General features: G+C 36.4%; 1 protein-coding gene across 7 annotated transcripts in view; it reads left to right on the top strand.

Annotated features, from left to right (window-relative positions):
* PDE4D (phosphodiesterase 4D) overlaps nt 1–19,677 on the top strand; it is a 525,614-nt gene extending 505,937 nt beyond the window's left edge. For all 7 annotated transcript variants that reach the window (XM_068666381.1, XM_068666380.1, XM_068666382.1 and 4 more), the window contains 9 exons: nt 2,614–2,707; nt 6,235–6,407; nt 7,389–7,487; nt 7,577–7,741; nt 9,107–9,206; nt 12,833–12,987; nt 13,511–13,633; nt 14,123–14,305; nt 14,967–19,677. In XM_068666381.1, the coding sequence (XP_068522482.1) occupies nt 2,614–2,707; nt 6,235–6,407; nt 7,389–7,487; nt 7,577–7,741; nt 9,107–9,206; nt 12,833–12,987; nt 13,511–13,633; nt 14,123–14,305; nt 14,967–15,377 (1,503 nt within the window). In that variant the 3' untranslated portion in view covers nt 15,378–19,677. The remainder of the gene's footprint in view (nt 1–2,613; nt 2,708–6,234; nt 6,408–7,388; nt 7,488–7,576; nt 7,742–9,106; nt 9,207–12,832; nt 12,988–13,510; nt 13,634–14,122; nt 14,306–14,966) is intronic.
* Nucleotides 19,678–23,439: the final 3,762 nt, after the last annotated feature.

The raw sequence follows: 23,439 nt of genomic DNA, 5'->3' as shown, positions 1-23,439 counted from the left end.
ATTGGGGGCAGCCTAAATAAATAAATAAATAAAAAATAAAAAAAAAAAAAAAAGAAAGGTTAAAAGCCAAAATTGTATCAGGTAGCTGGAAAAAAAAAAGCATAGTCTAAACAGTAAGTTGTTCTCCTTTCAAACATGGATAATTTTTAAATAGATGGAGAGCTCCTGAGCCATACTTACTTTGGCTGAATGGTCTGTTGTTTGTTTTTTTTTTTTTTTTTTTAAGTGTGGCAAGTAGGCAAGTGATCCAATTGTGTTGCTCTACAGCTGCTAAAACAGCATGGCAGCGTTGGGCATTACCTAAGAAGGCTTATCAGGAAGCAGGCAGACAGATGAGGACTATTGAGGGGGATCCAGGGGCATTAGCTGTATTAAACCGAGAAGGAAAGTATGTTGGAGTGGTAACGGATTTACTGATGACAGACCTGTAAGTTAATGCCATTTTGTCAAATTCTTGCATTTTTATTAAGATTCGTATGTATGATATTTAATTTAAAGCTTCAGTTTCTGGGGATAGTCAGGAGACAAATAATCTACAACTTTTTGCAGTTTTTGCTCTAAATAATTCAGTTTTTCACCTTGAGTGCAGAACAAATAACAACAAAAAACACACCTATGTAAGTGTGTCTTAAATACATGTTAAAAGTTTCAAGGTCTTTTAAAAATACTTTCAGAATTTTTGCCCAGTCATGTTATGTTATTTCTTGGCAGGCTTGACTCTTTTTTTCTTTTTTTTTTTTTTTTTTTTAACATTTTTAACATTTGTAACATTGGTGAGGAACATCTGACTTCGCTATGGAGACTAGCACTGGTCTCATGCAGAATATATAGCTGTATAGTTCATAGCCTACGTAACTGTATTTGCGTTATGGTTCAGATTTTCAGAAATCTATTGAGTGCTTGCTAGCACACGGCTGTATCTGAGATCAAAGTTGTTTCTTTGGCTTGTGACAGAAGTATAATTTGTAGTAGGAGTCTTTGTAGAGGGAAATTCCTGGGCTGATGGTATGTCAAGATGGCAGGAAAATGTGGTGGCTAATGGTTAGGATGTTATATTAAAGGTAATTTATATTTGTGCACTGTGAGCAATACAGTAATTGGTGACTTCCAAAGACATTGAGAAGAAAATAACACCTTTCACCGTGCAAAACCTCTTTGAAGTAAGGGCTTTGATGATTCCAGTGATTCCAGAAAGGAGGTGGTCAATGTTTAGTCTACTGCTTTATCTAGTATATAGAAGAAGAATTTTGTAGTTTTCCTCATAAAGGGAATGTTTACAGGGTTATATAATAAGGATAACTATTGCTTTATATAGTAAACGATCATGTCTAGCTGAAAAAAAAAAAAGCAGAAAATGAGTTTGAAAATGGCTGAAAATAATTTGGCCTTGTTAAGACAAAAGGAGACGGGAAAGTAACAACAAAATGAAAAAATGGCACAATGGTAGACCATATTCAGTAGTGACAGATATTAATTTGCACTGGAAAGATCTGGTTGAATTGATAATAAATATTGCTGAGTTGTATTTATTGGTAATATCAAGGCAGAGCTATATTACTATATGTGAAATGCCATGAAACGTACAGCTGCAAAATTAGTATATGGAACACAATGCTGCACGTTCTCTCTGTGGAAGGAAGCACTTCTTCCCAAACTTGTGTGAGCGATGGAGCCCTGGCATGGGTTGCTCAGAGAGGTTGTTCAGTCTCTTCCTTGGAGACCTTCAAAAGACATTGTCCTGCTCTGGATGTCCCTGCTTGAGCAGGGATTGGGCCAGATGGACCCAGAGGTCCTTGCCAACCTCAGCCATTCCAGGATTCTTTGAAGGAGTAAAGAAAGACTCAATTATAATGATGCAATCAATTAATGCTTTGTGAAATGCTAATATGCACTCACATCAAATAGGCTGCCCATGTGAATTAAGGGGAAAGAAAGAGGTTTTCATGGATGGTTTTCTACTCTTACATGTATGTTTCATACAGACACTGTCAATTTTCTGAGACATTTCTGACCAGAAAGGGCAAGTCATTGGTCTGATTTACTTGAAAACATTTTAATCAAAGATAAACCTACATATTGGTGTGTAGGAAATCAATAAGATATTTTGATATTTTTAAGGAATGCCACCAAATTCTGTACATTAACGACAAAGGAAGAAACTTGAAAGGTTTTGAAAGGTATTTCAAATATATATAAATAGATTAATTTAAAAATATGATAAGAAACTCCTAGTAGATAAGGGATCTTGTGTAAATATGTTTACATTTTCTCTTCAAATTAAAATAAAAAGCATGACAAAAAAAGGAACATTAATTATTTCTGAGTTTATGCTTATGCCTTACAGCTTTAAGTTACAAGTAGGACCCTGTGCCTCAGCAATCGAATCGCGATTCAGTGTTTTAGGTGGTTAAGAGTTATGTTTTTCAAGAGATAAGGAAGTTAGTAGGGAAGAGCAATATTATATGTCATTTTTGCTTTCACTGTTATCTTAGTTGGTATGTTCTTACTCTTGTGTCCTTCCCCCTGTTATAAATTGACTGCATTTTCTAATCCTAACCAAAATTTGTCTTGATCACTAACTTATGCTTTTTTGCTTTTGGTTTTCCTTTCCAGTTTAAAAGAATGCTCAACCGGGAGCTAACCCACCTTTCTGAAATGAGCAGATCAGGCAATCAGGTCTCTGAATATATATCAAACACATTCTTAGGTAAGACCATGATGGGAGCTAACTTTTTTGCCTTTGTTCTTTTTAATATCTTTCTATGTTGTGATAGACCTTAAAAGCAGGTAGCTTTCCATATAATTTTCTGTTTACAGAAGCTGTATGTTCAGTACAGAGGTTATGGTAAATCCATTCCTTTACAGCTTGTGTAGTTTCTGTGTGGTTTCCCTGTGTACTTGCAGTTAAATATTCCTCTATGTATTCTCATTATTATATTGCTACCATACTAAGAAATGAATATATAATAAATTGAGTATTTCATATATTTAAAATAGTTCTTCCATTCTGTTTGCCTTCTGGCCAGAAGGAAAGTTAGAACAAAGAGGTTTCAGTGTGCTGAAGGCACACGAACACATGAAACCTCATTAAATCTCACAGTACATGGTTCTGATGTTTTGGTATTCCCTGCCTGCACATGAGAAACCTGATGAATATGACTAAGTCAACATCTGAACAGACTGCTGCCAGAGAATTTGTGCAGCGAAAGAGCTTGCACTGTGGGATGTGAGCACTGAAAACCCTGACATGATATTATGAAGACTGTATTTCTTTCTCTGTAGCTTTGCAGAAGGCAATGTTTTGTTCTGTTTTTCATATATATATAAAACTGGTGAAAATTAATAAAACTTGATTCTATGTGGTTGATTGTGAGCAAGAAAATAAAGTTAATGTATAAATTTTAATGAAGTTTTGAGCAAAACACAACTGGTTCATGACTGTGCACATAAGGGGAAGCACAGCTGTATATATCTAAATTAGGATAGCGAATATATTAAAAAGTGTCAAGGTTAAGAGAAATTTTGTTTTATTTGTGTGAGATAGCTGGGGCTTTTTGTGCTTTTTGGAAAGAAGTGGGGATTTTAAATTTCCATTTTATCCCGCTTGTCACTGTAACCTAAATGGATCTCTTCATGTGCCCATTCAGTTTATCCATGATTGCAGTAGCTGTCTGAGAAGTGCAGCACAGCAGAGTTTCATAAAATAAGAAAGAGATATGCCTGTGTTGTGGAGAAGCAGTATTGCAGAGCTTCAGGAGCCACTTAGGCTAACTGAAAAGACTTAGATACCGGTCTCTGTATGGCTTTACTTGAAAACGTAAGGCTGATTTTGACAGGGTAAGGAAATGCATCTGTCTACCTTTCAGAGGAGACCTCAATGTGGAGCAGAAAGAGCACTGGAAAGGCAATCACTTACAAATTACTGAGCTATGGGTTTTCTTCAGTGGCTGGATATAAATGAAAACCCAGTCTGCTAAAAAAAAAAGTATACAAGAAGAAGACAGTGGAGAAAATACCTGAGCTACAGAATTATTGCTTAAATCTACTATTTCCAAAATGTGCTGTCTAAATATATAGATTCTGAGATACAATGAAAAGAAGGAAAATACTATTTCCATAGAAAATTCAAATGAATCTAGTAAATTGTTTTCTTAATAGATAACTAATCTCCTGAACATCTACAGACTTTCACATTTGAGATTTAGGAAGATGTAATGAGAAAACACTTTTTAATGTTTTTCTTCTTCAAAATAGATAGATTGTTTTCCTAGGGAGGACTGTATGAGGTGTATGAAGTTATTCTTTATGACAACTAATATATTATTGTGTAAGAATCAAGGTTCCTATCCTGAGTCTGATAATATGTAAGCCTTTTATTTTTCAGTGTAATTAATCTGTTTTCCTATGAAGTGAAAGTGTAAGAGAACCTGTCAACAAGTATAACATAACCAGGGCCAAAATGGCAAGTTATCTTTTCTAGATGTTCAGATAGGTCTGGGGTACTTCGCCTCATTATTACAAAAGCATAGGCAATCCCGTGGAATTCCTTAGGAGATTTAAAGTTGTTCAGACAAGACCCTTCCTTTCACTTGAGTTGCTCTGACAGCTCAGCTTATGAACCTCCCCTTGATGGCTCTAAACTTTGTGCATATGACCAAAATCATAAACATCAAAACATGAACACGGGTCCCTGCTCCTCATCTGTTGTCGGTTTGCACCAGTCAAAAGCTCTAGTGCTTATCCTCCCTCTTTTTTTCCTGATTGTCTGCAAGCAGAGAGCAAAGTAGGGGGGAGTGAAGAGGGGACTGGAGAACTTAGTGCTGCAGGCTAAAGCTTGGTGACATTTCTGCAGTCGCTTCTTCACTCTGATTTGTTTGGAATTTGAAGTATCCAGTAAACGCAGACTGCTAAAGGGTAATTAAAAAAAAAAAAGAAAAAAAAAAGAAAAATAATTTAAAGAAAAGGAATAAAGTGAAGAAGCAAACACAATAACAATCTAGAAATTAGGAACAGACTTGCTACCCTTGCCTGGTTTCAGTGTCTTTCTTGAAGATGACCACTGCAGGAAGGATAAAGTAAACAGCTATTTTTAAGAGTCCCAATTTTCTTTTCTGATGTTGTTCTTTTTGTTTCTTTTAAGTTGGTTTTTAAATCTTAGTTTTCACTCAACTCCTGTGTTAGAAACATATGTCCTTGATATTACTTGTTCTGCTAGAATATTTCGTAAGGAAGAGAAAAGATGCAGGCAGATCTTGTCAGAAAAGAGATGAGTTAAAGGAAGTTATTAAAACACTACATTTAAAAAATAGCATGAATAAAATGAACAAAAAATAATGCAAATTCCTAGCAGTTTTTTGGCAGGAAAATCCTCTGTTGCACCAATTTCAGTTGCACTGCGGACCACAGGTGTCTGCAGTGCTCCACACCCCCATACTGTTTCTGCAGTGATCAGATGACAATAGCCTAAATACACTTTATTATCCCTTTGATCTTTGCCTATAGTGGTAGTAAGATTTGCTGGCACAGACATTGAGGTATATGAAATAATACCACTGATACTGCTGTACAAGCAGAAGCCCACAAGACAGACTTTTTTTAGCAGAATAGTCTTTTTGTCAGTATTACTTACTCTGTTTGAGAGGTGCTATACATTGTAACAGAAAAGAGCTGCTCTTCAGATGTGAGCTGCCTCTACATGCAAAGCATTTGTTGATGAGGCACCACTGGCAAAAGATTTTCTGAGCTGTACAGATAGCATAAACAGAGGCAGCCCCCTTTAAGGGGGTTTTGGAAAGGTTTACATGAGATACTGTTTGTTTTTTTTTTTCCCATAAAATAAAAAAAAAAATCAAATTTTCTTGCCAAATGAAAATACAGACTTCTGTTCATGTGTTATAACATTTATAAATAAAAGAGCTAACAATATCCATAGGGCTACAGGTGCAGAGAAAGTGGAAATTAGACAGTCACAAGGCATGTTTAAAGACAGTTCAGAAATCTGAGAAATAGAGCTCTGCTTTAGTGAGGACCTGGTTTATGTTTGTCTCATTTCATGTTTTAACTGCTGTTGATGTGAAATATCTGTTGAAAATTCTACAACCACAAATATAAAAAACAAAAATAAAAAAAGTTCTGTTAAGCATTACAACATCCATAATATGAAAATCAGCAGTAAAGCAAGCAAAAATATTTGTAATTCATATCAAAAATATCTTTTTTCTCATTCTTTTAAAGACAAACAACATGAAGTTGAAATTCCTTCTCCGACGCAGAAAGAGAAAGAGAAAAAGAAGAGGCCAATGTCTCAGATCAGTGGAGTCAAAAAACTGATGCACAGCTCCAGCTTAACTAATTCCAGTATTCCCAGATTTGGAGTTAAAACAGACCAAGAGGATGTTCTTGCCAAGGTAGAGAATATTTAAATCCTTGAATTTAAACCGTTGAATTGAAATAGAGGTTGGTCAGATGGAGTTACCAATATTATTCCATCTTCCACTTAGAGCTGTTGATTGCAAGCTGTAGCATTAAAGGCTGATCTCACTTAAAGTAATGTAAATCCAGTGAAGTGGAAGAGTAATAACTGAAATCAGAATCAGGCCGTAAGGGTTGATTTCTGCTTGAACAGGATTTCAACAGGAATGTTTCCTGTCAGTTGCATATATTAAAAATAATAATGCTGCATATTCCTTAATAATACCTGAGGAAGGAAGAATAAACTTATATACTGACAGAGGAATGAAAATCTACAGCAGACTGATGCTTTTCAAAAATGCACAACTGTATAGCATTAGAGCTATCTTTGCATATCCTGTCTTCAACTCCATTTTGCATGTCCGTATTTTGTTTTCAGGGACACTTCTGATTTTTGCACCAGCAACAATTTGGCAATAATCTAACACTGGTATAAAGTGATTATTCATTCAATTTTAGTTGTTAGTATTTGGAAATATGCCTATCATTATGTTCTCAGAAATCTCCCTATTTATTTCAACAGTCTGTTTTTGAGGATCAGGAAGACAGCAGTAGAACTCAGTGTCTTTTGCAGTTCACCTCCTCGCTGAACTTTGCCCTTACTAGGCAGTGAGATAGAAAGGGTGTCAGCTCATTCAAAATACTGCAGCATCTCTTCCTCTGGAGCAATTCACTTAAAAGTGGAATTCTTTCCTCCCTAGTGAATCAGGAGAGGTGGTAGATGCCAGTGCAAATATTACAAGAGTAGTAGTAGCAGCTTTCCCCCTTTCAGAGTTTAGCATATAATTTTCACAGTGACTCTAGCAGGTGTCAAGCTTTGCATTTTCATGAGTCTGCCATTTGTAGCTGTTTTAATCAAAAAATGCTGGAATCTGTGTGTTAGAGTTCAATGGTTCTGTTGCTTGATTCTGTCCTAGGAACTAGAAGATGTGAACAAATGGGGCCTTCAGGTTTTCCGAGTAGCAGAACTATCTGGAAACAGACCTTTGACCGTCATCATGCACACTATTTTTCAGGCAAGTAGGAGCAGCCATACTGCTTCATGCTTATCTGAGAGATTTTTCTGTGCTTTGTAATCTGACTTGTTTCCCTTTTTCTTTTCTAGGAACGAGATTTGTTAAAAACATTTAAAATTCCAGTAGACACTTTAATAACTTACCTGATGACCCTAGAAGATCATTACCATGCAGATGTGGCATATCACAATAACATACATGCTGCAGATGTTGTTCAGTCAACCCATGTCTTGCTATCAACCCCAGCATTAGAGGTAAACTACACCAAGGTGGAAAAGAGGCAGGCATGAGAGGAAGGGACATACTTTGACTTCTCAACTAAACGATAAACATTTTAGTTTCTGTAATATTTTTCAAAAAGAAATCTTGACATTTATTTCATAAGTTGCTCTCTCTTAAAGATACTTTGTGAGGATCCAGGTTTATTTGTATGTAAATATTGTGCAAAAAAATGTAATGTTTTTCTTCAAAGTCATGGTCTTATACTTGCAGATTTGTGTTGGCATAACCTTTTTTGTTGCAAAACAATTCATAACTTGTTACACTCGTTTCATTATTAACTGCTTCCTGTTCTGTTATTACTTTCCATGTGAGACTCACTAACCACAGTGGAATTGCATAGGAAAGACAGTGATAAAACAGGATTTCCTCAATAAGGCCATTTGTTTATTTGTTGTTGTTGTTTTTAAATTGTGTGTATTTGTTCTGAACCTGAATGACAGTTGACAAAGATCCACAAAGATTCTGGAATTCTCTTGAGAAAGAGGGAGATCAGCTTATGCTCTTAAATCGCCACAATCTTCACCAAACAGCTAAACTGAACATCAGGAGCATTTTTAGATTTTATTGCTTTTTTGTTTGTTTGTTTGTTGTATTTAACTCAACTGTTTTTGATGACCTTGCTCTCAGCAGTTTTAACCAGTAAAATCGCAGTATATGCCCAATGCCATTGCTGATCTACGTACTTCTAAGCTGTTCATGATCAGTTCTGAAAGCCATTATGTAACTTGGGAACTTGAAACAACCTGGGACAAGACTCAGTGACACATCAGGTCCCTTGCAGTCCTTGCTGCCTATTTTCCTAATAGTCTCATACAAAGAAACATCAGTAAATGCTAAGTAAAATGCCTTGTAGTCTATCACCGTTTCCTTTGGTGTCGTTGAGGAGATGTTCATTCTTCAAATGCAGGACTGTATGTTTATTGTGTAACATAGACATGTCAGATGTAACATGAAAGAATCTGGCAGGAATTTTTAACTTGAATTTGTGCTATAGGTCAGAAATCTAAATCTATAACTACTGGTTTAATAAAAGTTGATTTATTTATAGACTGAAGCTGAGAGACGCTTCAGTTGTTACTGAATTTAGTGATGCTGTTAGTGTGAAGTAAGGATAGTTTTACTTTCATGGCCAAGCTGGAAATATTTATGGAATTCAATGTAATGGATGATTTTACAAAAGATTGTGATAACCTATGTGTAAAATACCTTCTTAAGATTCCTGATGCATTTCAAATACGTTTTTTTAACGTTCAGATCAAGATTAAATTAGACTCCTTTTACTGAAACCGTTTTTTCATTGATTAGTGATTTGTCATTTCTATTTCATGGTTTTCTAGGCAGTGTTCACTGATTTGGAGATTCTTGCAGCAATTTTTGCCAGTGCAATACATGATGTAGATCATCCTGGGGTTTCAAACCAGTTTCTTATCAACACAAGTAAGTTTGATATTCAATGGTTTTCTCAAAAATTTGCTGCAAGATCTGCACATAGCACCTGAGAAATACAAAATCTGTTAATTGTTTGCTTTTACGTGTACCTTTTCTTGGTAAATGGGTAGATGTTTGTATTTTCAATTGGATATTATTTTGTATTACTTGTAACTTTAGAAATAATATACACAGTACTGGTTAGCAAGAATTAATAAGACATGAAAAATAAGAGATGGACTATAATCCTGTCACTATCTTCTGTTTAGAAATGGGACTGGTAGGTGTATTTCTGGCTCTACCTGGCTGCTGTACTTTTTTTCTGATCGCTTCATAGTCATGCCTCATGGACTGAATTTTCTCAGCCTGCCCCGGCAGACTGTGGCAAATGTCTTTTTTTTTTTTTTTTTTTTTTTAATATGTGACTCAGTGATGCTTCAAATACGGAGGGGTGAGCCCCAGTGAAAATAGACCCTAATGCCATCTCCAAATGTGAAACCCAGTGTACTTGTTCTGCATTCCTCAAGGCTGTTCTATGCAGCACTACATGAACCACTTCCCTCTTTTATCTTCTGCTAGAAGAAAAGTACTGTTAGCCTCATTGAATCTAATCATGGCACATTTACCGAGTGGCTTCTTGCCCTAGTGCAACCTGCTTTGATTATATTACTCTCTTTTCCTACTATAAGTGGGTAGCCCATTTTAGCAAATTCCATCATATGCTTGTAGTTCTTTTGCCATCTGTTGTCTTCTCCTTTTACAATAACTGACCCAGAATTAACAAAACTTGAAATTATTCTAAGAATCCAAGCATGTAAGAAGAAAAAGCTACAGAAATGGAAGCATACCTAGAAGTTGTGTATTTGACCCATCGGGTTGCATGTCTGGGTAAATAGATTCACAGGGTGAATCTATTCCACTGGTGCTAAAATAGTATGACCCCATATCAGCAATATGGTTTGAAGAAAGGAGATCCTGTTCTGACTAATTTCTGCTGTACATTCAGATAAGACCTCAAGCCTAGTCTGTATCTAATTTTATTTGCCTTAATGGCCTGAGGGCTACCCTGTAGTGAAATTTTATTTGGTGACTCATCTGCAAAGTGAAGGATTGGGACTGTCTCTAGATTTCTGGTACTGTGTTGGTAATAAGTGCAGTTAGCAGTGTAGTGTAGAAAGATGGTGAATCAAGCATTGTTCATGAAACTGTGTAAAGCCCAAACACTTAAGAATAGGCACATATAAAGTTTTTGTTTATTTAATTAGAAATTGAATAGCAGGATGTATTGGTGGCTCAGAGTTGCTATGGGGAAACATTGAGTTGGTTACATTTAAGCGGCATGACTGTCTAGATGAATGGGCCAGTAGTGCTACATAAAGCTTTCACTTTTAAGGCAGATGGTTGAAACTCAGCTGAGTTAAGAGTGATTCTGATGTATCGGCTTAGAAAAATGTCTTGTTATTCTCAGTTCTTTCTGATGGAGAAAACTTCCATGTAAATCAAGTAGTGCCACTAACTGGAACTGCTGTTAGCAAGCTCAAAAGAGACAAAGGGGTTTTATCCCTTTTGAGTTCTTACATGCTTGAGGAAGAAACCATAGGAATAGAGATAGACATAAAGAGCGTTTTATTTAAGATTTTAACTCATTTTCCACAAGGACTTAAGAATCAATGCCTACATGACTTCTATAAAAGTTACAAAATCTCTCAACTCTCAGATTTTCCTAATCTCTAGAAGATCATTTTCTTCAACCCAATTTTATGTTTTCCAATGAACCTTGCAATGTACTAGCATTTCATTAAGAAGTATAAGAATACATTTAAAAAATCATTATAGACTTATAGTTATGTAACATGTGCATGTTTTCTATATTTCAGGTTATTCTTTACAATTATTTACACATTATATTTCAGAGTTTTATTATATCGTTTCAGGATTTAAAATCCATTTAGAAAGTTTTCCAAAAACTTGATCCCTCATAAACACTATTAAAGTATAAACAAATGTGGATTGTGCTAGCATCGGGGGAGATACATATTTGACGACTGTTAAGTCTATCCTTCCAAATAGTCTTGAAGCTTATAGTGTGCTACAGATGTTACCAAGGAGGAACTTTCCACCTCCATTACAAAGTTGAGCATGTTTTAACTCTCTCTCCGTAGTTGCAGCCCTTACAAAGTAGTTCAGCTATGTTGAGGGTTTTGCAATTGAAGCTCTTCAGAAGGCTGTTTGAAAGGAATATAAACCACTGCCTGTCATCTTTGTAAGAAAAATGACAAGTAGTCAAACTTTATAAATATTCTGTGAAAGACAAAAGAGATACCATTTGACAAACTTTCTTTCTTTTCCCTTTTGCTATTACAGTTTTGCTACCATTAGGATAAGGCAAGTTAGAGGAAGGGTTTCCCAATTCACAAGATCGATGTGTTCAGTACAAGAGAGGAAGACAGCAGGAGAATGCACAACGAGACTATTGAAATCTGAAGAGCAGAGCCTATAAAAGCACCCTATTGAACCAGAGAGATTTTGAAACAAAGCTTTTGTAGAGGAAGATAAAGAAGACAAGGAGTAGAATAGACTCACATGTGGTTAGATTTCAGATAGAACAACTGCAATAAACAGAAATTTATGTCAGCACAAATGTGATTGCATAAGAAGAATGCTTTTTGGATGATAGATTCATTTGCACTCTGTGTCTTAAAAGGTGCAAGCTGATTGTGTGACATTCCTGTGTAGAATCCAAATCCATGCAGAAAATTGTCTAAACTGTTTTTATTTGTTAAAGCTGTCTTCATGTGTGCCTTGGTACAGGCCTAAGAAAGGAGTATGAGCTTTACTTATTCTCACAGCCACATGGCACGACTGAGTGAAGAAAGTTTTGTTAGCGAAGGTACCATTTTAACATCACAAATAGATCACACTCAAGTATGAGACAATAAGCAAGGCCACTGCTTGCACTTTCAAGCCACATAGCTTTTCAAGAAAAAGATCAGAAGTGTAACTGTGACTGTCCTACCAGCCTCCTCTCAAAACATCCATTGTTACAGACTAATGATGCCCTTTAGGCATAACTTGCTACTTAACTGAGTGTCTTACATAACTGCAGAGGTATATTATTTGGAAACCAAGATGAGTGTGCTTTGCCTGACCTGCACTGAAGCCTTAGCTGTGTATTCACAGGTCTGAGTAGTGGATAGGTACACCTTCACTTAAGCAATTCAGTTTTAGTGGGTAGGGAGGGAGGGAGGAAAGGGCAGAAGGAAGACAAAAAAACATCAAAATGTGTTTTAGTTTATGTGTTTATGCATAATATTTTCCATGTGACCACATGCATATATGAAAATGTATTCTGAAAAATATCTTCCTTGTATTGTTTTCTAACTTGCCATTCCAGGCATGTGTACACACTCCACTGCAAAGCTGGCTTTTTATTTTTCTCAACATACTTTGCCTTGATTTGTTAAGATGTTCAGTTGTCAATTCTGCAAGTTTCGATACTGTGTGAACTACTGGAAATCGTTTTCTAGTAGTTCATCTGTAAATCTTGTTATGAATGTAATTCATTTGAAAAATCATAAGGGATTTGGTGGAAGCAAAGGCTTTAGTAATATTCTGCCCTGTGATTGTTATTGCAGATTCTGAACTTGCCTTGATGTACAATGACTCATCAGTACTGGAGAATCACCACTTAGCTGTGGGCTTTAAGCTGCTACAGGAAGAAAATTGTGACATTTTCCAGAATTTGACCAAAAAACAGAGGCAGTCATTGAGGAAAATGGTCATTGACATTGTGAGTTCTGCTTTAGAGTCCCTTTTGCATAGTGCTAGCAAATTGAATGATTATGCACAGCAATATTTTAGGATAAATTGCAAGTTGTTAGATGAAGTTGTATTGTATTTTGTCCAAACATTAATAATGTTTTTTTTTCAGTTTTGATAACCATGTATACCTTTCTGGAAGTTATACAGCCCTGTTTCAAGCTGTTTTCATACTGATGTCTGTGTTTGGCATTTCACAATCACAGCTGGAAAGCTTCTACTGAATTGATGATAATGAACTAAGAATGATCAAATCTTTCTCCAATTATTTTGTCATATTCTTAAAAATAATCAAAATGAAAGCATTAGGACACTGATGACATATGGGACCGAGACTGCTGTAGTGTATTCAGATACAGAACTTAGGTTTTCTACTGAGAACCATTTGTTTTTGGGTCCAAAGGCTTCTTAAAAGTCAGTGGAATAAACAATATTTTTAATTAAAAAACAAAAAACAGTTTTTTTAAATGATTTATTCTTTTGTTTCTTTCAAGGTACTTGCAACAGACATGTCTAAGCATATGAATCTATTGGCTGATTTAAAAACTATGGTTGAAACCAAAAAAGTGACAAGTTCTGGTGTCTTACTTCTTGATAACTATTCAGATAGAATTCAGGTAAGAAAATTTATCTGTATTACCGTGTGTTACATCATCAATAGCTTTTGCCTACCTAGTCTTCAGCTTGGGTTAGATCAACTGTCCATTTTCACACCATGACTCACTCTCTCCCCACTTCTCTCTTACTTTTCTTGCATGTTACATATTCTGTTAGGTACTGAATTATTCTTTGGGAAATTGATGAGGTGGTAATACACTTCTAGGCTGATCTTGGCTTTGCCCTACCCTTCAAATTGTCAGCACCTTCTTGGTCTTTCTCTGAAACATTTTCTGTCTCTTACATGGGGAGAAGCAGTAGAAGTGAGGTAATTCATGGCTATTACTGCAGGTGTGAAAAACACTCAAGGACTAAGTTTTTGCTCTCAAGAATAAATCTTGCACTACATGTATTTTCAAGATTCCGGTTCACAGCCACCAAACGTGTAAATGGAAAGGGAGCCGTTTTTCTCCAGTGTAATAACACAGCAGGTGTTCAATCTATTTTAGGTTCTTCAGAATATGGTGCACTGTGCAGATCTCAGCAATCCAACAAAGCCACTCCACCTATACCGCCAATGGACAGATAGAATAATGGAGGAATTCTTCCGTCAAGGAGATCGGGAAAGAGAGAGGGGAATGGAGATAAGTCCCATGTGTGATAAGCACAATGCATCTGTAGAAAAATCACAGGTAACTGATTTCAGTAGGCAGATAAATAGCCTAGTATGACATTTTAATGGAAGAAGATAGTCCATAACCATTCTTCATATTTTGATGAATTTCTGAACGCACTATTTCCTTGTTTTTCCTCTCTAAGTTAATTAATTCAGTTTCTGGGTAGCAAGTGAGAGGAGTTAAGATTCTTACTGTGAAAACATAGTGCATAGCAGTGTGTTTCCTGAAGGGATTCCATCATTGTTGTTATCTGCAATGAAGCATATTCTTCAGAAAATAATATTGTACAGCTGCTCATTAGGATTTCCTTCAAAAGCAGAATTAAATATAAAGCAGCTGTTTGGCTCAGTAAATGCAATGGAGTTCTTTGGAAAGAACAATTCATTTGGAAACATTCTTTCCAAGTCCTTATCCAACCAATATCCTGAATGAGAGGTTTGAGATGCTAAGACACCCTATTTTCTGCTTAGAACAGCATGGGCTCCTTGCAGCCACCTTAAGAGTGCTGTGTCTAGTGTCTCATGCTAGTGTTATCTTTCTCAGGCATTATGGTCTATTTCTTTTAGACAGCATGAATATTGAAAGCTTCTGTACAGTAAATTACTGTGATGTTTATTCATAGTTTTTCATTTTTTGTGAATAAGATCTTATTCTAATTTTCTATTGTTTGAAACAGGTGGGTTTTATAGACTACATTGTTCATCCTTTGTGGGAGACATGGGCAGATCTTGTTCACCCAGATGCCCAGGATATCTTAGATACACTGGAAGACAATCGAGAATGGTACCAGAGCACAATCCCTCAAAGTCCCTCTCCTGCACCTGATGACCAGGAAGAGGGTAGACAGGGACAAACTGAAAAATTCCAGTTTGAATTAACACTGGAGGAAGATGGAGAGTCAGACACCGAAAAGGACAGTGGAAGTCAAGTAGAAGAAGACACCAGCTGCAGTGACTCCAAGACTCTTTGCACCCAGGATTCAGAATCCACTGAAATTCCTCTTGATGAGCAAGTAGGGGAAGAAGTAGAAGAGGAGGAGAACCAGACAGAACCTTGTGTAGTGGAAGACCATGCTCCTGACACATAACAATGAGGACATATCCTCTCTGTCTTGCCCTCTCCCTTTCCCTCTCCCCTCCTTCCTCTCTCTAATTAAGTAATGGTTTCCAAAGTGTATGTCGTATGCTACAATCATGATCACAACTCACTGTCATCTGCTAGGACGTTTGTTAATCAAAACTGACCTTGATGACTCAGTTTGGCACTCAGGAATATTGTAACCAGAATCTTCACCTCCATTGCTTCAGAAAGTGGGGGAAGAAGATCCATAAACTACATCTTACTAAACTCAATTTCACAGATTTGATTAACTAAATCAAATATTTTCAGAGGAGTACCACCTGCCAACCGAATGCTGGTATGCTTTGGTAGTTTTTTATTTTATTTTATTTTATTTTACATTTTATTTTATTTTATTTTTATTTTATTTCTCAACTTAAGCATTGGATAATGTTCATCATCAGAGGAAACAGACAGAAAATAAACTGAGGTTCCTACTGGAAAGCAAATGCACATAAATGATGGGACACAACACGAATCTGTTACCAATAGGAAGATGAGCTGTGGAAATTGCATAATTTTCTAATTTCAAGTCTTCCTGATAAGTGACTGAAAAAAGTGCAACCCAATGGGTTGCACTGAACTCTGCATTTTGTATAATATGTAAAAGAGAGATCTTTTGTAGAGCTTACTTTTATTATTAAATGTACTGAGGTATTATATTTAAAGAAAAACACTTTCCGACTTCATCTGCCACTGGTTATTTTTTCCAAAGAGTAACTTGCAAGTTTTCAGTACAAATCTGTGCTACACTGGATAATACTTCTAGGGTTTTTTCTTTCCTTCTTGTTTTGCACCTTAGAACTTCAAAACAATATTGAATTTTAAACATCTATTATTTTATGTATTAGTGAGTTTCATGAATATCCTTTATGTTACCCAAAACTCCTACAGTCTGATGGAATTTTTTTGTTTTCATTATAATGTTCCCAGACATATTAGAGGAAGTTATGTTTTGCTATTGTCCTCATAGTGGCCTGATCCTGTCAATTCTGACTTTGTACCAGAAGTAGTACTACCATTGAAACCAACTGTTAAGATTAAGATTTGCAGGACTAGGACCAGTAAGAAAGGTAATGAATTGTCTTTAATATAAAGGCATCTCTTCGACTATATTTGTGAAATTTATCCCTCTGAAACATGATTTGCAGACCATTTTTTTGCCTGGGAACTATAGACTGCTAAATCAGAACAAGCAAATACAGTGTTTGGAATATATATTTTGGTATAAAAGCATTAATGTATTATTTTAAATTTTGATTCCCGTAGTTTCTTTTTATCTTTTAGCGATCTAGTTAAACCATTTGCTAATCTGAGACATGTAAAATATAAAAATTGTGATTAGCATTATTTTTTCATATTTTTATTGCAAGAAGAGCCAGGTCCATCTTTTTTTTTTTTCTATGTTTTTAAGTAATTAAAAAATGTGTCATGAGAGTGGTAGTTTACTCCACATTATTTTAATCTCAGATATTTTTTTTTTTAATCCTTTATACAGCTTGTGCTGAGAGAAGCCTACTTTTAGGTTTGATTGGTACTGAAAACTTCCATAACTTGGAAAGCTAAAGGGAATTAGGAGTTCGTGTTTGACATTTGCCTGTCCTGGTGCTTGCTCACATGAAACAGGAATTTTTTATCTCCACTGCTTTACCCTTCATTAAAATTGTAGTTTTCAGTTGGGAAATAGTTGCCTAGAGAAGGCACAGACTCCAGTCTGTAAAATTCCGGTAAAATGACAATATCAAGATGATTTCTTAACAAAAGAAAATGGAATCAGACATTATTTCCCTAGTTTGGATTAATTTGGTAGTAAATAAGCAGATATAAATGTTGTTTTTTGTTGTTGTTGTAGTTTGTTTTTTTTTGTTTTCATTTTGGTTTTGGTTTTTATTTTTTATCTTTTTTTAAGTGTCTGAGATCTTCTTTAAGATAAGAACTTCTTTGAAAACTATTGGCTAATAATTCAGCCTTTAAATTCATTTCACATTCTTCTATATCCAGGTCAAAATTTTCTCTACCTTTAGCCCTCGCAGGGCTTTAGCACAGATGATACTGAAGGAGGAAAGAAAATGAAGAGAACTCATGTTTTTAAGGTTTCAACAATATTTTGTTCTTCATCATTTCTTCCTGAACCTGACCCACCTAAAAATCCTCTCAATCCCTAAGAGTGCCTGGAACCTTAATAATGGAAAAGCAATATAAATTCCAAAATGACCAATGGGGACCTGAAAAGCTTTTGTATCTGCACTAACTGAAAGTAAATGAAGAGAAAACACCACATTGTATTGTGAGACATATACCCATACATATGGACAATCAAACCATAGAAAATTGTATCATTTCTTAGAGATGGGGATATAATGCACTGTACAATCTTTTTTTTTCCTCTTTTGCCAAAGTGTGTTTTAGCATTGCACACTGCTTTAAAACAATACAATTTACAAGTGGCTTTATGTGTTTTAAATAATTTTGCCATAATAAAATGCGATGAGTTGGGTATTGGGGGAGGAAAGGGGGGGAGAAAATTCACATTGCTTATAACAGTACACTTTAGCTTGCAAGTTACTGTACTCAATAATGCTGTATTTGAATTTTTAAATTGTTTTGTGTCATTGTTAAAAAGATAATGAAAGAATATAGATAGAACAAATAGCATTCAGAAGTTTTAAAAACTTGAATGAAATGGATTTTTCAGAAAGCTTTGACAATTCTTTTAAAATGCATTATTTATTTTATTTGTGCCATGCATTTTTCTCACCAAATGACCTTACCTGTAATACAGTCTTGTTTGTCTCTGTTTACAACCATGTATTTATTGTAATGTACATACTGTAATGTTAATTGTAAATTACCAGTTCTTATTATAACATCATCCTTGTGAGGGTGGTGTTGCTATATTTGGAAACTCTTGGTGAGAGAATGATTATTGTGTATACATATTCCTTGTACATTTTTTCTCCTGTAATATACTCTATGTCACCTTAGAGCTTGTTTATGGAAGATTCAAGAAAAGTATAAAATACATAAAGATATATCAATAAAAAAAAAAAAAGGAAAAAAGAAAAAAAAAAAAGCTGCAGGTCTTTGGTCCCAGGGCTGTGCCTTAACTTTAAACAATTTTTTCTTCTGTTTTGCTGCATTTGAAAGTAAGGTAGCTGTGGGGCTAGGGCTGGGCATATCTACCCTATTTTTAGTGCTAGCTTATGGGGATTACAAATACAAGCTAGTATGCATGATACTACAGTGAGCTTTCATTCATGACCCTACTGCAAGTTCAAGCTTTTCCAGACTTTGGGCAATATAATTGTACTGCCTCTCTGATTATCTTTTTACAGGCTATCATCAGGGATTATTGCATATTGCAGCCATTACTTGCTACTACTAAAAAAAAATAAATACCGATACTATATTTCAATACTGAATTTTGCTGAATTTTGCTGAAAGAGCTTTGGAAAGCAGCTCTAACAAGCATCTGATTTTAATGCATATTGGCAAATGAAATAATTGGAATTAAAAGGGTATATCTCATACACTTTTTTTTTTTTGGTACCTAATATTCTTTCTTTACTCAGTAGCACAAATTGCCACTGTATAAGCAGAATCCGTAAAGTAGGACAAAAGACAAATTCAGACTTGGAAATGCTTTCTAACACTAATAATAGTGTTATAAGCAGCCAAAGTTTTTATTTTGCATAGATGTATCTAAGGCTTTGTACAGGTATGCATAGCATAATGCACTAGATCTGGTAAACCTTTTAATAACACTAGCGTTAGTTTTACAGGTTGGACTCTGAGCATCTCTTGTTTGAATATCACATTGCTCCAGACTGCTTAGGACTGATAGCAATGAATTTTCCAGAGCAAGGTAAACGCCTCTCCTCCATTCCAGTGATGCCCAGCCCTTGTAGCATGCGACTTTTCGGTGAAAGGAGCAATTCTTTTTCAAGTAAAAACAGAGCCTCCTTTTTGACACAAACTGTAGATTTTAGCAGCCCTGGCCCAAAGGAAAATGATTGCTTTTGTTTTAAACAGTGTAAAAGGGACACTATAATGAGAGAAATCCTGAACAATTTTTTGTTGTTGTTTTAATTTGATTTTTTCTTTTGGGGATGTCTTGAGAGTGGCAACTTGTGTGAACATTGCACATGACAATTACTTCACCAGTTTCTTAGCCTCTCTTACAGCCTATGGGATAGTACTGTACATCAATACCTTCATATGAAATTTTTATATGCAATGGAAATAAAAGCATGGGTTGATTCTGCCTAGTTACTGTATTTGATTTCCTTTTGCAAGGTGGTATTTTTTTATTTTTATTTTATTTTTTTTATCATAGCTGTGACATCTTAAGAGAAAACATATCTATAGAATACTTAGATTATGATATTTTTTTCGTCGTACTGAGTTTTGTGTAGATAATACAAAATAAATGTGAGGGCTAATCAGACAAGTTAGTCAAATGTGGTATTTCATAAAGTCTAATCCAGAGACATGCTGTACAGTTGTATAGAAAGGCATTCAGTCTCACCTTTCTGGAAATTTTACTATTGACTTGAGTGGTAGAAGAAGCCTATCTTGAGAAAATAGGACTTCAGCTGAAATGAGGCAGGAGAATAGAGATTGCTACCAGAGCAATACATGGGGATATCAGAAAGAGAAAAGAAAGAGAAAAGAAAAAAAAAAAAAAAGAAAAGAAAGAAGGAGAAGAATACTGTAGGTAAATATTGACCAGAAAATCCCTGCTCAAATGGATGATAAAAATAATTTTTATTTATTTATTTATTTATTTAAATTAGACTTTGTAAATGCCAGCTCTTGCCTTGGAGAAATGTGGTAGACTCAGTCTTAATGCTTTCAAAGTGGCTTTTATAAGCCACTTGATCAGAGTATTTATTAATCAATGTCATGTCCTTTTTTTTTTTTTTTTCCTTAAGATCCTCCTTCTTAGGTACTCTTTTGGATTTGGAGTTAGTTTGCAAGGAGTACAACCCTTAGGACTCCTTTTAAATCACACTTTGGCGGCAGAAGAGGCTGGTAAGAGCTGGGCTGTGAAGATGAAGGAAGGTGTGCTGAGCACCATGGGGTAGGTAAATCAGGTGGCCCATCATCTGTGCTGTCCCCATCCTCAGACTTTCTCAGTGTCCCTAATGGGAGAATGTTCTGCATACATCATGGATTTTAGCCTGAAGGGAGGAAGGAACTCCAGATTCTTCTTAGCTCTGTTAAAATCTCTATAGTGAAGAGCTCAGGTATCACACTTTTACAAGTGGTGAGCTTGAAGCTGGCAGGATTAGTTTGTTCATCCCCTGGTGGCACTGTCTCAGTCTGCATGCGTGGCAATAATAATGCTTCAGGTAGATTGGCATGTTTCAGAGCAAAACCAAAATGAATTCCTTGTTTCACTGCAGTCAGCTGCTGCTATAGGAACTGAATATTTTTGAAGTAATGACTCCTCTGTTTCTTGGGGACACAGTGACTAGCTGCAGCTTCATTTACTCAGTCTCTCTGCTGCACTGAAAACAAAAGTCACAGCTGCTGGAAAACACACTGGGATGACCAGCCCAATTTATCTACCAGCTGTGAATAATTTTGCATAGTTTTATTAAGGGGAAAAAAAAAAAAAGGAGGAGGGGAGGAGCAGAAATTCAAACGTTATAAAAGGCTGTTGGTTCAGTTTAGTTTAGCCTACAATGTATAGAAAATGTCCAGCTTGCTTCTGTGAAACTGGCTGAGAAATCTGCAAAAGTGATAAAGGGGGATAAGACATCCTAACAACAGGAATCAGAGTGATAAAATGGGAGAAAAACCTGGGCAGGGAAAAATATACTCCAAACAAAATCATCTCATCCCATCAAAGGTGATCCCATTGCCTGGATATGGACCCAGGGAACTGAGTTTGACTTTACTGTGCCTCAGTTTCCTAGACCCCAAGCTGTAATTTTTTTCTTTTCACAAAGCAAATGTGTTAAGGTCCTCAGCTATTATGGTAGTAAGAACTAAGCGCTTGTCAGGCATTTATAAAGTAAAAAATTGTTTTGATACAATGCAATTTAGTGGAGCTTTAAGGACTCAAAATGTGCAATGACTCTCTGCTCGAAGAGGCCATAGCACAGAAGAAGGAGGAGGATGACAATGTACACAAACCTCAGTGAGAGCAAGAGGGAGAAGATTCAGGACGTTTGAGCCCAGCTAGCTCATACTGTCTAGCACTGTTGAGCTGTGAAGACAGCAAATGCAGATCAGAAAGTTGTCACCTTGCATGGTTACCTCCAAACACTGAACCTCTCACCTCCACCAGCCTTTATGTTGTATCCTCTGTGGTCTGTGGAGTGCAGATGACTATGATAGCATACCTACCATGCAGCAGAGAAGGCTGGAAAATAAAATATGGGTTATGCAGCATGTAGCAATCAAAGTCCAACTGGCACATGTGTTGTACATGTGTGGGACTTGGCATATGGTAAGTGCCTACGAGCCATCAATATGCAGGGCTAGACAGAGAAAGGTAGTTTTAAAAACTTCAGTACCTTCTGATAGCTGAAACTTTCCAGAACTAATATGCCAAAACCCTTATGAACCAGTTTAAGTTTCCAAAAACTTGACTGGCTGCAGGGTTGACAAGACCAAGAGCTGTGCCTTGCTCATTGCATTCTCAGCCTGTGGTTAGCATTTCACATTGCTGTCAGGGGTAGACCTCCTAAACCATGGTGTTGTCTGGAGCCTAATGCAAAGGCTACTTGAGCTTAGATGCAAAGTACCACTTGAATGCAGAGATACTGAGCCATGTCACTCTTCTTATGGAAACAGCAGCAACAACTGATGAAGAGCTGCCTTTATGATCCATCTGGCTGTGCACCTATGAGCAGGAAATCCTCCACTGGCACCCAGGTTTGTAACAGTTCTTGGGTTTAGAGTCTTTGCCACTGAGAGGAAAGAGAAGCCCTCTGTGGCATTTTAAGATTGTATGTGTTTATTTAATACACATGTATATAGTGCAAAGACAAAGCTGGTAGCAAAACAAAAACAAACAACATGAGCAAAAAGCCACCCTAACCTTGCTTCTTGCACACTTGCTTTCTCTCTTCTCCTCCACAAGTGGGGGGAGTATGTCTCTACTAACCACATGCACCTGGGAATGGAGAATGTGGGATACATTTAGAAGGTGAGAAACAAACAAGGAATCAGTAACACAGCCTGTGTGAGATGATGCTTGCTAATGGCAGTTGCAGAGAAGTGCTTCTTACAAAGTTAAGCCTGTAAAAAAAAAAATGCTTAAGTACAGAATGTAATTTAAGCAACCTTCAGTAGCTCTGAGGATGTTAGTGGAATCGAGGTGTTTGAGTTTGATAGTTCTAGCTGAGATGCAGAAAAAGAAAAAAAAAAAAAAAAGGCAAAGAAAAAATAAAAAAGCTGGAATCTGGCTGTCTAGCAGGATTCAGGGAATATGACCTGTTTATCTCATCCAAGAGAAGTTTAGGATATGGCTTGATCATATGGGTCCAGAAATGTGATAGTCCCTTGGCCTGTCCTTTTGTCCATTAGTCAGAACCAGTCACCAGCAATGGAACCGACAGGCTGGGAGCTGGCGAACGAGCAGTTCAGGCTGCACAGAGCACAACAGCAGCAGCTGCCTTCGTTCCTGCCTCGTGCTTGCAGGGACCATGCTGGGGAGCAGGGTCTGAGGCAATGTCACCCTCACAGCTGAACAGTGTGCTATGGATGGATGCTGGGAGCGACATACACACTGTTCAGTGCCACAGGTCTTACTTTTAAGGGTAAAATTCACTTCATTGTAGCTTTACCTGGGAATAGGCTTGTTCTTTGCTGAATGGTGGGGATAGGGGAAGGGAAAACTGGTGCTGAAAGATGGAAGGGCTTTTTCTATCACAGTACTTTTCAAACTATAAAGTAGTAGGGCCATTTATTGCAAAATACCAAAGCATTTTCTTCCCAGGAAAAAACTTTATCTTTCTGTTTATAATAACAGCCTCCAATCTGAGATGATTTTCTCATTTAATCTTCATTGTCCT

The sequence above is a fragment of the Anas acuta genome, chromosome Z, assembly GCF_963932015.1.
Source record: "Anas acuta chromosome Z, bAnaAcu1.1, whole genome shotgun sequence".
NCBI classification, from domain to species: domain Eukaryota; kingdom Metazoa; phylum Chordata; class Aves; order Anseriformes; family Anatidae; genus Anas; species Anas acuta.
This window is presented reverse-complemented; position numbering and strand designations above follow the sequence as displayed.